The following is a 15,214-nucleotide window of genomic DNA, read 5'->3' as shown; positions in this document are numbered from 1 at the left end:
CCCTCCTCCTTTCTGACCCAGTTTGAAGGTCAGCTCCTCAGCACAGCAGTCTTGATTCCGTTCATGGGGCTCTTAATCCTAACTAGGCCCCACTTGTATTCATTTTTACCTGTCTCTCACCAGTGTGGAAATACCCAATCAGCAGTCAGTGGGGGAAGCACGGGTATACTTGTGCTTATTTACTAATCTATCAAGGGCAAGTTCACCTTTTTTCACCACTTGTGATGTGAACTATACACTGAAAGGTTAGTAAGAAAGCACACAAAGACCCATGCTTACCTGGCTTGTTGGGTATTGCCCGTCTGTCACCCAGACTTCCCGGGGCTCGAGCACAGAGATCAGATCTCATTGCAGGACGAAGTGTCCGGAGCACGCTGACTGTTAACCAGTCTGAAAAGAATCTTCCTGAATTTGTATTTTTATAAAATGGTGATTTTACCAAAGAAAGCTTTTTAAAAAAATTCCCCAAGCCACAGTTAGAGACTTTATTTGCAATGTACCCAAACAGTGAACTCCCTCTGCTCTCCTGCAGTAAGTACACTGTTTAGAGTCCCTTAGTTTTATTATTCCAGGTGCACTGCGACCATAAGAGGCCTTTGTGGACCACTGCTATAAATATCATTTGTTCCCATTAAGCCAAGTCTATCGTGTATAGGTTGATTGTCTAAATTTATGAGGACTATTTTAGAGGGTAGTAAATCAGGTAATAGATCAAACTTCCGGAAGCCTGAAAACACAGAAATCAACTGATATTTTATAATTCAAGGGTATTTTTTCCTGGAGCTCACCACAATAGATGCTTGTTCATTTTCTGTCTTGTGAGATGCCGCAAAAGGGAAACCGAGGGGTTGGAGAGGAGGCACGATTAACCTGGGCATCGGGAGAGGCGACGCGGCAAAGGGAAGGAGAGGGCAGCCATCGCCCTTGGCCGTTACCCAGACAATCCAAATGCCAGCCATGACTATCTCCATCAGGCGAGTATTCCAGGCAAAATCGTGAGAAATTTTAGGGCTGGGGAAGCGTCAAAAAGGGGACTTTTAAAACTGATTGAACGTGTAATTCCCTTTTCAAAGTAATGTAATCTATGGACGATTGAAGTCTGTCACTTAATTTTAAATATTGTATGCTTTAGACTGATTTCATTGTAACCATTAATAATAGCTACAGGAACGAAAGTAGGGATTCACTGAGAAGATAAAGTAACAGAGAAAGGCGTGTGGTTGAGCTATGGTTCTCAACTTCCACACAAAAACAAATGCGATGAGAACCTAGGCATCTGTGGGTGTTGGAGTCACTTTAGAGTCTGGAAATCATTGTAATATTTTAATCCATGATTTCTTCTTGCCAGTTTTCTACCCAGGAGCATTTTCTCAAATGGTGACTGTGCTTGTAGTGTACGACAGTTGGCCACAGATAATTGTTACTCTCTAGAAAATATTTATTGACACTTGTATTTTCTTTCCATCACCTGACAAATACACATAGTATGCAAAATACAGTAAAATGCACTCTTCCCATTTCAAATAAATATATTTTACTCTTGTAAAAAATTTAATCATCTGCATCACTCAGGCGGTAGCTAAATCAGTGAAATAAAGCAAAAACAATCGCTAGCTAAAGGGTCGTGGATTTGAAGGATTCTCCAAGCTTCTTGCTAGGAACAGGAATACTGCGCTCTGCAGAATTAAATTCCGGCTGGGAGCCTCTCCTTGGGTGGAAAGGCAAAGGTCACTTCCTTTAAGAAACATGTCGTGTCCTAAAGGGCCTCCGTCTTAAAGAGAAGCAAACAGCAGCACTGCAGTCGATCCAGAATGAAGCAACATGTAAAGGGCTTCTTTCCGACTTCCTGGAGACCATGCTCTGTTGTGAACAATCATTTATCACGCTGATAAATTAGCACACTGCTCACTGTTTCCCTACTTGTCACGCCATTATTTTTCAAAATCAGTGGTTAAGTATTTAAACTACCAGTTACCTATGCAGTGTACATCCAAGACAGATTTTTACAGCTCTTTTAAGAGGAAAGGCAAAAAACGTGTTATACAGGACAAAAGTATGCTTTCCCCAATTGTTATTCGTAATATTTATTAGTAATGAAATCTCTTGAATGATATGTCTTCACATAGACTCATATACACAAAGATCCCTGATCTGCTTAAGACAGTGTTAGTATCTCTTTTAAGTGGTATGAATACGTAGTAACCAGGAAAAAACAAATCACGGTTAGGTAGTTGCCAATTCTTAGATATACAGAACTCACCGGCCAAAGACTATCACCAAATAATATGAGTCATCAGTAATGTCCAACTTCCTGTGTCAGCAATGAATTGGTACTTTACAGACCAACGAGCTGCTGGAAGTAAATCACTTTGCGGTAGCTCCGGTCCCACCAGGCAGCAGGGCCCGCTTTCACATATGCACAAACACCGGCCGAGTCACGCCACATCCAGCTATCACTGTGTTCAGGAACAGAAGTCTTACAAAGGCTATGCGGTGAGTACTGGATCTTTCCTCGGCATCATAAAAGCTACTCCAGGGTACTGTGCTCCAGGCTGGTGACCTATCATATGAAACGTCTCCCTCCTTCACTTCAAGGGCAGACAACTACATGCCTGATCACTCTTTCATGTCAACATTTCCATCCCTACACCTTTCTGAAGCACCGTAGGGCATGCTTGAAAATTCGCGAGTCCAACGAAACAATCGCATGGGCTCCTTCCTTGGCGTTCTCTACAACTCCTCCATCTCAAAGTGTGCGTTGAAGCTGTTCCCCATGGACGTGTGTTCAAATATCCTGGACAGGCTGGGTTTTAACAGCTCCACCGAGTGACACGCCAAGTGCTGGGAGGTGTCATTCTTCAAGGACATCATCTGCTCCGTCCCAGGCTCCCTTCTATCATAGTACAGGGCCCAGAGCAGAGTAATGGTGAGGATCATGGCCAGGATCTGCGTGACACCAATGGAGATTCCCAGAAACCTTAGCACCTGCAGCTGTCTGGTTCCTCTCAGAAAGGAGTACATTTTCTTCCCACAACCCTGTAAAAGAAATAACACAGTCTTAGTTTGGATGCATGACAAAGAGCCAAAATTAGTTGCTGAAAATAAACACTCTGTATCAGTTCATGGAATCAAGTGACTTGACTGATGATGTTTAAGGCAGTGATTCGCCACAGGCCACACCTATAGGCAGCTGGAGGGACGATGGCAGTGTGCACCTTTGCCAGAGCCCGTCTGGATGCTCACTGCGAGCTTTTTCCTCCTGGTGGCACAATGGTTAAACACTCGGCTTCCAACCAAAAGGCCAGCAGGTCAAACCCGCCAGCCACTCCGCGGGAGAACAGACCTGGTTACGCGCTCTGATGGAGATTATCACCCTAGGAAGCTCACTGCGGCAAGGCTACGCCGTCCTTTGGTGCCACGATGAGCCGAGACACAACTCGATGTGCAACAGTCCTTCTCAGTGTTCCCTGCGACCGAAGTGGGGAACCACCGCTATAAAACAGGAATTAGGAATCTCTTCCTGAGCTGGCGCAGTTTACATGCTCAGCTGTTACTCAAAAGGGGGGCCAGTCTAGTCCAGGGATCGGCAAACTGCGGGCCGGTGAGCCAGCTTTTGGTACATACATGGGCCTCTGAAGTAAAATTGAGAAGAAAAAAAAAACCTAAAGGATATTATTCAGAAAACGGTGACTTAATTTGTTTGTGAAAACACACTTCTGGCTCTCAAATAGTTTCTAAATTGTTGTGAGGGACAGGACTGGCTCTTCCATCTCAAAAGTTTGCACACACACACCCCCGTCTAGCCCACCCAGAGGCCCACAGAGGAAACACCTGGTGATCTCCTGACAGAAAATGCGTCACTGAAACGTAATGGAATATCGAGTGCTTCGGTTTAAGGGTTAACTTTCCAAAAGAATATTCTTCTTCACAAGGAGACAAATCTCCTCAAATCCTCTTAAATTCTTCTTAGCAGCAATTCCAGGCTTCTGAGCAGCAGCCTTGCCTTTATTTGGGGCCAGCCTAATCCATCACGCGGGGAAGTTCTGGTTATACGTCGGGCAGCAAGGGCAAAGTCAGCCCGTGTACCAGCAGCAGCTCCGCAGGAGAACGCCTGGGCTCTATTCTCCCGTCACCAGGGACGATCTTGCACACGCACAGAGGACTGCGATGAGTCAGCCTGGACTCAGTGGTAGCAAGTTTAGTTTGGTTTGCTCTTGACAGAGTTAGTGTCAGAAACCCGCAGGGGTGATTCTACCCTGTCCCATCAGGTCACTAGGCGAACCCGATGAATGGCAGTGAGTCTCTGGAATGAATCCTGCATAATGGTTTGTACTTTCCAATGAAACGTGGACGCTCTTCCTGAGCATCAAGATGCTAAGGCCAAAAAAACAAGACCAAGACTAAAAGTGTAGGTGGATTTCTGTATGGCCTACTGGACTCTCTCCTTAGATTGGGGGTGGCATAAGCAAGCATTTCTGTGGCACTGATTCAATGAGGACCAGGAAGCATTCAAAGCTCAGAACTGCATCCCAGTTCGCAAAGGTTCTTTCCCGCAGAAGAGAAAGAGCTGCATCAGACTCCTGTACTTGTCTCAAAGTCAAATGAATACTCTGAGGCGGTTTTCCTAGAGGAGGTTTTCGACGGAAACACGGTCATCGGCACCTGTGCTAATCATCTCAGATCATTCAAAGGCCCACAGAAGACAACCTGGCTACCCTACTTTCCTCGCGGAGGTAGGAAATGCTTGGTCAACTCTTCGCTGTAAATAGTAACGCGACCTCCCCATCAGAGCAAAGGCACGAAGCCCGGCATTTCCGGGGAACTATTTGAAGGCTTGTCAGGATGCCTCATTTCACTGGTGGAAATTACATACTTTGAAATCATTCTCTGATCTCTCGCCCAAAGGCGCCTCTCTCACTGGGAGCACCGCACGGTTCCTCAGTGCTCCGGATTCACTCTCCGTGTCAAAGAATGAAGCAACCTTTTCACGCGCTAGCAATGTAAAAGATAAATAAAGTCAAGGTGCCGACAACTCCAGGGTTGACACTGTTGTAATTGTTGTACGGGATTTCTGTAATAAACCTGCCTCTCCAGTTAGAGAGTGCTGTGCTAATCATCAGGGACAAATGCATCCTCTTCAGCCCTGTTCTTTCTAGAAGAGAGGAAAGGACTGATGATAGCAGTTCATGAGGACGACCCAAAAGTTCTCCACTGATAACATAAAGCTCTGCAGGGAAATAAGTGCTTCCGAAAAACACCATAATAATAATTACACAGCAAGCAGTAAAATTCAATGGAGGATGCTCTCCTCTCTAAGAGCAGCTTTAGCTAAACCCACGCACAGGAAATGCAGGAGAAAAAGTCATCATATTGCTACAGTGTGGCAGTTCTCCAATGTTTTACTCAGTCTTCACAAGATTCTCATTGGAATATTGTGTATTCACGTGAAGCCCTCGAGGGCATCCAGCTCACTGGACCCTAAGTAGGTTTCCAAGAGTATAAATCTTGACAGGATTAGACAGTCCCCAAGGTGAGTTTGAACCTCTGGCCTTGCAATTAGAAGCCCAATGCCTAGCCCCCAGTGCTACCAAGTGACCACAATTAAAAGACTGGACTTGCTGATCACTTTTCATTGGGTGCCAGCCCAGCTCAGCAGAAGCCTGCTTTCCCTGCCCAAGTGAGGAAACTAGCCACAGGTTCTCCTCTGAGCATCTGCTCTAGTTGGGCTGTTTCCTGAATGTCTGGCCAGAAACCAAAGTCACCGCCATCGAGGCGATTCCAACGTACAGCGACCCTGTGAGTAGGGGGAGAACTGTCCTCGTGGGCTCTGAGACGGTAACTCTTCGTGGGAGTAGAAAGCCTCGTCTTTCTTCTGGGGCTGCTGGTCTCGGACCAACCACCAGGGCTCCCTCTAGCAAGGTGAAGGGCGTAAAAAGCAAGCAGGGGGAGACACCGGACCCACTCCTTGAACCCAAGACCGGAAACACCTGCCTTCAGCAAGAACAAGGACTTACAATGTGAAGCCACACCCTCCTCTCTCATCACCGGCAAAAGAAGAGACAACTGAGCTGATTTGAAATTAAATCACGGATTGCTACTTTACTTATTTACTTTATTAAATGCCTGGGCAAATTGCTGTTGTCATTGCCCTTATTGTCATTAGCAGGCATTGTTCATCAAAGTTGGCGTTTAATGTGGGCCAGGTGTCCTGACGGCTTCTTAGGCAGCGCCTCGATTTATCCTTGAAACTACAGTGGAGGGCTGGTGCTGGTGGTCGCTGAGTCTATGAGACTCACAGAGACTCCACGTGGCAGAGAAGAGCTGCCCCCTGGGGCTGACTAGGCGCTCGGCTCCCGCGGAGCCTCTGGGTGGGTATGACTGAGCACTTAGCTGCTTGCACTCCCGGGGAAGGCCGCTATTATTATTTTAACAGATAAAAATATTGAAGTTTAGAAGAGCTAAACCTTGGCAGATACTCAGCTTTCTTCTCAGCCGCAGCTCAACAAGGGTACGTCTAGAGCACGGTGACTCTGGGCAAGGCACTAAACCTCCTGACGTCTTTCTTGTCACACCTGTACAAGAGACAACCATACTGTCCCTTCTTCAGGGACATGCTTTCAGGTCTGAAGGAGGTCAACCTTTTCCTGGTCTCATAAAGATGCACATTCTCAGAAACCCCAATTAGGGTCTCTACGAGCTGCAATCAACTGAATGCCTTCTCTTAGGGAGAGGCTCCGGGGGTTCAAACTGCTGACCTTTCAATAGCAGCCTAATGCTTCACCCACTGTCCCACCGAGGACCTTTTATGAATGAGGTCACTACAACAAAACCCAACTCAAGGCCATTGAGCCAACTCCCATAGCACAGAGTGGAACCTCCCGTTGATTTCCGAAACTTTATGGGGATAGAAAGCTTCACCTTTCTACTGGAGAGAGTGGCGATTTTGAACTGCTGACCCAGTTTTTTGGTTTGCCGTCCAATGTGCAACTGGCTGATGCAACAGGGCTCCATTTAATGAGATACTGCATGTACAACACTTGCTCCTAAGCATCTGATATTTAAAACAAAAAGCAAACCAGCATTTACTTTCAGTCAATTTGCTTTAGTTTGGGCTCTTCCTTAAACTCAAATCTCCTAGTGTTACTTGGTGAGTGACTCTCTCGGGCTAAAATATTACCAGGGCTTTGAAAGCAGCAGATTCTAAAAGTAGACTCTCTATCTATAAAGCACCAGAGGAAATGGTGTTTGAACAGTGAACAGGCAAGGAGGAACTCACGGTTGCCCAACACCAAGGCAGAGAGCAATATCCCTGGAGCACCGCAGGCAAGAAAGGTACAAGGCCTTGACTAGATCAAGCCAAGCTTGAAGATAAAAGGAACCCCCACCCACCCACCCGAAACCAAGCCCAAACAGGTCCAGCAGAGCTTTGAATGAGAAAGCAGATATCACCCCAAGTCGGGTTACTTGATGTGCCAGTGGTTGTTGAGGAGATAATGAAGCAAGACATGAGACGGGAAAGGATGCCTTTGACTTGACAGACAAGAACCCTGTGAACAGACCTTCTTGGGGCGATGCCGTCCAAATAACCACTGTGGCCAAGTACTACCTACTGTTTACTTGCCGGGCAGAGGGCTCAGTGTGTGATCATCTGAGGGTGTTCCGCTATTAATAAATCAGAATCCCTAGTCTACTCTACCTTAATAAACCTACCTTTCATAATAATGTTTGCCTTTTTAGCTGTCAATGACTCACGGGTGTCAGGATAAATCCATTCACTTAAGCAGGGCAGGCAAGGATCTTCCTGGGACCAGCCCTGCCCTTCCCTGTTCCGTCAACACCCCTCCTCACATCCTGTGGGCTCTCACGCGTCCAATGCTAAGTCTGCACCATTGCTTCTTTGCTAGGAATGTCCTGTTGCACCTCACACCACTCAGGTCAGCACTTACTTATCGCTTACGATTGCTCAGAGGCTCTAGAAACCCCCACGAGGGGGCCCCATCAGTGTTCTACCTTCTACCTCGGCAAAAGTAGCTGAGTCTGAAACAAGGCTGATTACAGATCGCCTGCTCGAGTTGACCGGCACCTCTCTGCCGGTCTGGTGGACTACAGTGACCTGCAAGCTGTCACGCTGGCGCAAGCTCTGCGGCCAGTATCTCAAGTACCAGTCGTGTCTCTCAAGTCAGGCGGGATTTGGCGGAGCTTCCAGACTAAGACAGGCTAGGAAGAGTCCTAGTGATTGACTCTGCAGTTCTGTTCTTGCGAAGGTGGGATGGAATCTGTTCTAACTGACAGAAACACTGCCCGGTGCTGGGTCGTCCCCACGACTGTGGTTAAGCTTGAGCTCTTTGTTGCAGTCACTGTTATCAATCCACCTCATCAAGGGTCTTCCTCTTTTACACTGTGGACCTTCTCCAGGGACTGGTCTCTCCTGATAACATGTCCAAAATATGTGAGGAGTCTTGCCAATCCATGCTTCTAAGGAGTATTCTGACTGTATTTCTTCTAGGACATGGTTTTTTCGGCAGGCCACGGTACTGTCAATATTCTTTGCCAGCACCCTGATCCAAACACATTTTTCTTATTCAATGTCCAACTTTCAGATGCACATGAGGCGATTGAAAACACCACAGCATGGGTCAGGCACATCCCGGTCCTCAAAGTAGCATCCTTTCTCTTCAACACTTTAGAGTCTTGGACAAACTGGCCCAGTGAGTTATCAAGAGTGTAACTCTTTAAGGGAGTAGAAAGCCCCATCTTTCTCCCATGGAGCAGTTGGTGGTTTCAAACTGCTGAACTTGTAGATCGCAGCTCAATATGTAACCTAAGCACCAGGGTTCCTAACCATATGAGAAGCTATTTATTCCTAACCATCCTCAGTATCTTCCTCTCCATCAAAGCCAATCTCCCCATTTGCTCAACATCTCCAAGGTACTAACCAGTACCTACAATTAAAAATCAAAAGGTTTAATGTTGATTACTGCAAGTTTCCTGATGAAAGTCTGTATCCTTAACTAGGATAAGAGACGTGAGAAGAGTGGTTTTATGTGCAATGGTTTCATGGCATCTCCAGCATCTAGAACAGCACCAGGAAATCAGTAGGCACTCAGCAGCAACACTTTGAATGAATGACTGTGAGGGGGCCAGACTGGGGGCCAGAGATAGTTTTTTCCTCTAAGTTCGAAGCCTGTACTTTGATCCAAGTATGTAACTTATTACAGATATTCTGAGAAGCTCTGTGCCAATTCTAACAATATCTCTGATGGGACTTTTTCTAAAATGTGCAATTGTTGCTATATTTCTGCTGTTGTTTTTCACAGGTTTCAAAATGTGCCATAAAAAATTACTGGGCCAACGACCATGTGGGCCACCAGAAGGTAGAGAATGATTTATCTCCTTGATTGCAGCGTGCAAGAGAAAGCCAATTCTTATCTCAGAGATTACAGAGTATAAAAGATAAAGGGGACCTTGAAGTTCATCTAGTCCAGATTCGTTTTTAATTTAAAAACCCATTCTACACCAGCAATGACATGGTTATCTGACCTTGACTTTAATATTTTTAGTGATGAGACACACATTATTTTACAGCACAACCTGTCTCACAATTGGACAGATTTTGATGAGCAAGGTTTTCCTTCTATTGATTCAAAATTTCCTTCCTGTAACTTCTGGCCCTCGGAGCAACAAAGAATAACTCTAGTTCCTGTGCTGAATTTATGAACTTCCAAATGCTTACAGACATCTAAAATATTCCCTCTTAGTTTCCTCTACTTCAGAATAAATATCCCAAATACCTACAGTGATTGCTCACTTGTCTCTCCTTCAAGAACTCTCATCTTCCTAGTGGATGATCTCTGGACACAGTGCAATTAGGAAACATATGTTCTCCAGGGAAAAGTGGAATTAAGTCTTATTTTTAATTATGACTTTAATTGTACATGTCCCATGAAGCAACTAAATGATCCACATTTGCAAATCAACTATGCATATAATTATGCATTATATCATTACCAATACCAGCATCTGTTATTAATTGTAAAATGCAGAAGCAGATTTATTTGATATAATTAATCCATATCTTACCAGAATTCTGTGTCTAAAGAGTAGCTCAGAACTGACAATGCCAGCTTATAACTGAAGATAAAAATACTCTGGATGAATACACAAAATATTTTAAGGATGCTTTGGACCATCAGTTTTCATAGGCACAATAGTGTGGTTCCTTTCCATTTGACCATTTATGGAACCAAAATATAGTAAGACCGATGAAAGCAAAATATCCCATTATAAAATGTTATTAGTGCATGAGAAACATGACCAACTGAACATGCCTAAGCCACACCAGTAAAAGAAAATTATATTTTTTACAAGAAAGTTTTGTTAAAACATTTCAACTCAAATGAAGAGAGGGAACTACCAGAAACTCAGGCTGGATTCCAAAAAGGACTTGGAATGAGGGATATCGTTGCTTTTGTCAGGTGACTCTTGAGTAAAAGCAGAGACGAGCAGAAAGATGTTTGCCTGTTCCACCGACTATGTCAAGGCATTCGATTGCCTGTGTGGGCCATAAGCAACTACGGATCACCTCGGGAAGAGTGGGAATGCCAAAACACTTAGCTGTGCTCATGAAGAGCATGTCCAGACACCCAATGCAGTGGTCACCTGTATGCTGAGAAAGCAATTCAAGAATGTGGACTCCTCAAAGGACAAGGCATCAAGATTGGTGGAGGACTCATTAACAACCTACAATATGCAGATGACACAACCTCATTTGCTGAAAGGGAAGAAGACCTGAAATACTTGGATGCACTCTCCATGCCCATAGACGCGGCAATCAAGAAAGTAAGTGATGTGTTGCACTGGGAAAACCTGCTCCAGAAAAATCCCTTTGAAGTGTGAAAAAACCACAGGTGATACTTTAAGGACTATGGTGAGCCTTACCCAAGCCATGGTATCTCATTCCCCTCCTATGCATGTGCTAGCTGGACACCGAATTAAGGAAGGACAGAGAAGAATGGATGCCTTTGAATTGTGGTGTTGGCAAAGAAGACTGCATATACCATGGACTTTCAGAAGAATGAATCGATCTGCCTTGTAAACAGAAGGCTCCTTCGAAGGCGGGATGAGATGAGCAACGATTTCATCTCACATACTTTGAGCATGTTGTCAGGGGAGACCAATGCTTGGAGAAGGAAATCATGCTTGGTAAAGTAGAGGATCCAACTAACAAGGGGAAGACCCCGAATGAGATGGATGTACCTAGTGACTGCAACAGTGGGATCAAATATAGCAATGAATTTGATAGTGGCCTCGGGCCTAGCTGTGTTTCCTTCTCTTGTTCTTAAAACTGACTCGATAGCATCTAACAACAACCTAGTCAAACTGAAGGGCATCTGTCCAGATTCAGACTTTGGGGGAAATCTGAAAATCAGTTCATATTTTGCCACTTCGTGAAATATTGGTTGTAATCATATCAACCCCTGAAGAAGCAGAAGCTATTTGAAATGGTGGTGTACTTCAGCCTTTCTAGTAATCACCACTGCTGTTGTCATTAGATGCCCCCAAGCTGGTTTCAATTCATGGCAACGCTAGGAGACATAGGATTTTCTTGGAAGCCTAAGAAACCCTTTGAGGCAGTTCTCCTGTGTCTGTAAGGTTGCTGTGAGTCAGAACACACTTAACCACAAACAACAATGACAGCAAGCTTTCCAGGTGCAAAGTATCAAGTCCTCCTACTGCAGAACCACTAGATGGTGGGAACCTACTACATTTCCGTTAATAGTTTAGCATTTAACCTCTGAGCTACCAGGAACTCATTCTTGCTAAAACCAACAAATGGACTGTTTACCCTAGGAAAGTGGATGCATCTCAAGTCACATGTCTACACTTACTCTACAGTGATGAGCTGTTCTTTAAACACATAGTGATAAATTATAATATGTTTGCATAGCTACAAATATGTTTCCACTTATTCTTATCGTAGAAATATTAAGTAGTTTTCTATTTTATGCAGTGAAGTCTTATCGAAACTACACGTAAAATCTACCTCTCACAACCGAACTGTCAACGTGATTGTGGCTGGTGCATTTGCAGTTGACCATCGCGACCGCAAGCACTAGCCAAGATTCCATTTTCCCCAGAAAAGCTTCACTGGGCACTTGAGGATTGATTTTAATCCACTGAGTATAAAACTTCATTAAATCAGCTCCTTAAAACAAGCATCACTAATCATTAGCCAGCAGGGGGAACCGAAGCGTGACACAGCAGCATTTTCTCCGGAGATGCTTTTGTTGTTTTTTGCACAACTGTTTGAAGTTAGGTCTCCGAGGCCCTAACACACACATGACTGCCCAGAAACTACAAACCGCGTCTTCCTGAGAACCCAGGGTGAGCTACATACTCTGCGTGTGTCTGTTTGCAAAGGAAGTAGCCACAGAATTTGGCTCTAGATAATACAGCTTAAAATCTAAATTAAGATCTGTTCCATCCAAAACCACGGTCCTTACCACTTTCCTGTGTTAAAATGCAATTTGATTTTCCATAGGGATTTTTTTCCCTCCCACAACAACTGTTCAGGTTTCTATATGGGTGTTTGGCTTTGTCCTATTTCATCACCTACTACTAGAGCAAACCTTTATGGGCCTTTCGATTTAGAGAGGAAAGGACAAATTTGAGTGACATTGTGTGGACTCTTAAAAGTTGTCAGAAGAAACAACATCAGTGATTGGTCTTACCTCCTGATACAGGTCACTGAGATCTTCCTGGTGGGCTTGTTTGGAACATCCTGGGAACTCCCTGACACAGCAGGAATCTGGAGGCCAGTCCATCTCTGTCATTTCCAACCAATCGGTGAAATACACGACTCCACAGCACTTGAACTGCAGAAGAACGTTCACATTCAGGCACACTCTACTACAGAGAGCGTTGTCTGAATTTCCAAGAGATTAAAAGTTAGATGTCTTATTTTTTTAAAAAGCATTTTTAATTCGTAGTCTACTTAACCCAGAGGGGGACCTCCATCCGTCAGCACCTCCTGACCTCTGTCAATTCTGTGCTGCTGGCTGAATGCAGGGAAGGAGCCAGATGGCTCTCTAGTCCACAACGGGACACTTCGAACACACATGTCCATAACACCGCAAGACACATTAGGCAGGACTGAATCGTGTTCCCTGACTGCAAGATCCTCCACAACTGAACCTACTTGTACCGCATCAGAGCGAATTCCCACTTACAGAAACAAACTGGTGAAATGTTAACTTTGCCATCAAGCCCCTAGCCACTAAAGAGTAGCTCTCCATCTATTTATACGTCATCTCACCTGTCCCTGGGGAGTCAGCACCATATGGCCTCCACGGTGGTCAGTCTTCAATGAAGCAGACTGTTACCTCGCTCTCCCAAGGAGCAACTGGTGGCCTTAAACTTCTAACCTTTTGGTTCAAAAACGCTTACCTCCTGCACTACTAGGGCTCCATGGTGAGTGGCTTAATGGCTCAACAACTTCAAATATTAGATTAAAAGTTACCAATATCTCTGCAGAAAGAGAGGCTGACCACATCCTATGTTCACAAAGATGACCAGGCTTGTGTTGATTGACAAGTAAAATGTGCAGAAATGTTAGAGATAGAAACATAGGTTTGAGCAATTTTTATTTAACAAAACGAGATACTTAAAACAATTATATCATCATAATCTCAGAAGAAAAGGATGCCCCTTAGTTTCATTGTGAAGGTTGAATTTAAGAAAATCCAATGTATTCTTATTTCACTGAAGCTCCCTGCTGTCCAGTTGATTGCAATTCGTAAAGGCCCTAATCCGGGTTTCCGAGAATGTAAATCTTTATGGGACCAGACAGCCTCATTCTTTCTCCAGCTGAGTGGATAGGGAGCTGGAATTGCTGGTTTTATGGGTGGAAGCCCAAGGCCGAACCCCCACCACCACCACCACCTGCAGCTGAGCACGAAATGTTCTCAGCTTCGCGTTTAGGAACGCTGCACGAGGATATATGTAGATTAGATTCAGAACAATTACCTGTGATGAGCAATGTTCAGTCCTTGGGCAGAAAGGGATTAGTCTTTCTGTGCAGAGTCATGAAAAAGAAAATATGGCCAGTCACTGAGGAGAATTTTCGCCAGGAGTGATGGGCTCTGGGAATTATGTAGCTCAGCTGGTAGATCTGTCTCCCGTATGAACACTGCATCATGAGGTCTGATGCACCTACCCCACCTCAAAGTCTACCCAATCAACCTGGACGAGTTCTGAACCTCTCACCCAACGTGAAACAATGAAAATACCCCTAACTCGGCGTTGTCACCTTTATAAATAGCTATTTTTTAAAAGGAGAAAAATAGACCTTCTTAAGAGTAGTACAAATTAACTACTCCAAGCCATGCATATTATTAAAAATGGCCAAGAATCTTTCTTTTCAGCTCTAGCATTTTCCTTTTGTAATGTTCTGAAAGCCATGCATGAGCCATGAACAGCACGCACAGCATGCAACACAAAGACCGTTATCTCAGTCTGTCTGTCAATCGCCGAGCCCAGAGAAAACCTCTTTTCTCATCTCCTAACACGATGCGTGCTTCCAGGTTGATGACAGACGGACAGATCTGGGAGCAGTCTAGCCCCACACACAACGCAGCAGCTTATTTATCTGGCCTTGTCTGGAAATGAGGTCTTCCACGGAAATGACTTCTCCAAATAACTTAAACATACTGCTTGCAATGCCAAATCATTATTTTTTCCATTTTAATAACTCACTGAAAGCCTTTCTCTTTTTACTTAGTGGTTTTTCTCCTTCCACGCAGACACTGAATTTGTACCCAAAGGTTTCCTGAAGACTCCCCCAAACGAACCCGAAGAAATAAGCATCCCTGCGACTGCCCAAGCTTTTGTGAGGGTGGCACCGGACTGGACCAGACTGTCTTTGGATTGGGGCGTGGGGGGCGCAGGTAGGAAATAAAAGATGATGAAAGATTTCTGCAGACGTTTTGGGGCGCTCTCAGTTGGAGCCCCCTTGACGGCACCTGAAAAGCCCAGCAAGGCCGCTCCTTTGTAGAGTGCCACCTCCTTCCCCGTCACATTCTAGGGACCTTGGGGTGTCCTGGCTTGGCGATGGCTGCGAGGGGTGAAGCCAGTGGTTGGAAACCACTTGCCTCTCAGCAGGAGGAAGACGAGGCTGCTGGTCCCGTAAAGTCCCAGGCTCGGAACGCAGAGGCAG

General features: G+C 44.9%; 1 protein-coding gene across 1 annotated transcript in view; it reads right to left on the bottom strand.

The window, feature by feature from the left end:
* Positions 1–1,420: 1,420 nt before the first annotated feature.
* Positions 1,421–15,214, bottom strand: part of TSPAN12 (tetraspanin 12) — a 66,195-nt gene continuing 52,401 nt past the window's right edge. Inside the window, exons 7-8 of the mRNA XM_004707772.2 lie at positions 12,732–12,875; positions 1,421–3,036 (exon numbers count right to left, since the gene is read on the bottom strand). Coding sequence (XP_004707829.1) covers positions 2,731–3,036; positions 12,732–12,875 — 450 coding nt within the window. The 3' untranslated portion in view covers positions 1,421–2,730. The remainder of the gene's footprint in view (positions 3,037–12,731; positions 12,876–15,214) is intronic.

Source organism: Echinops telfairi, unplaced genomic scaffold, assembly GCF_000313985.2.
Source record: "Echinops telfairi isolate 266 unplaced genomic scaffold, ASM31398v2 ScPeMD7_23;HRSCAF=83, whole genome shotgun sequence".
NCBI lineage: Eukaryota > Metazoa > Chordata > Mammalia > Afrosoricida > Tenrecidae > Echinops > Echinops telfairi.
The sequence above is the reverse complement of the archived record's forward strand: the minus strand, read 5'-3'. Positions and strand labels throughout refer to the sequence as shown.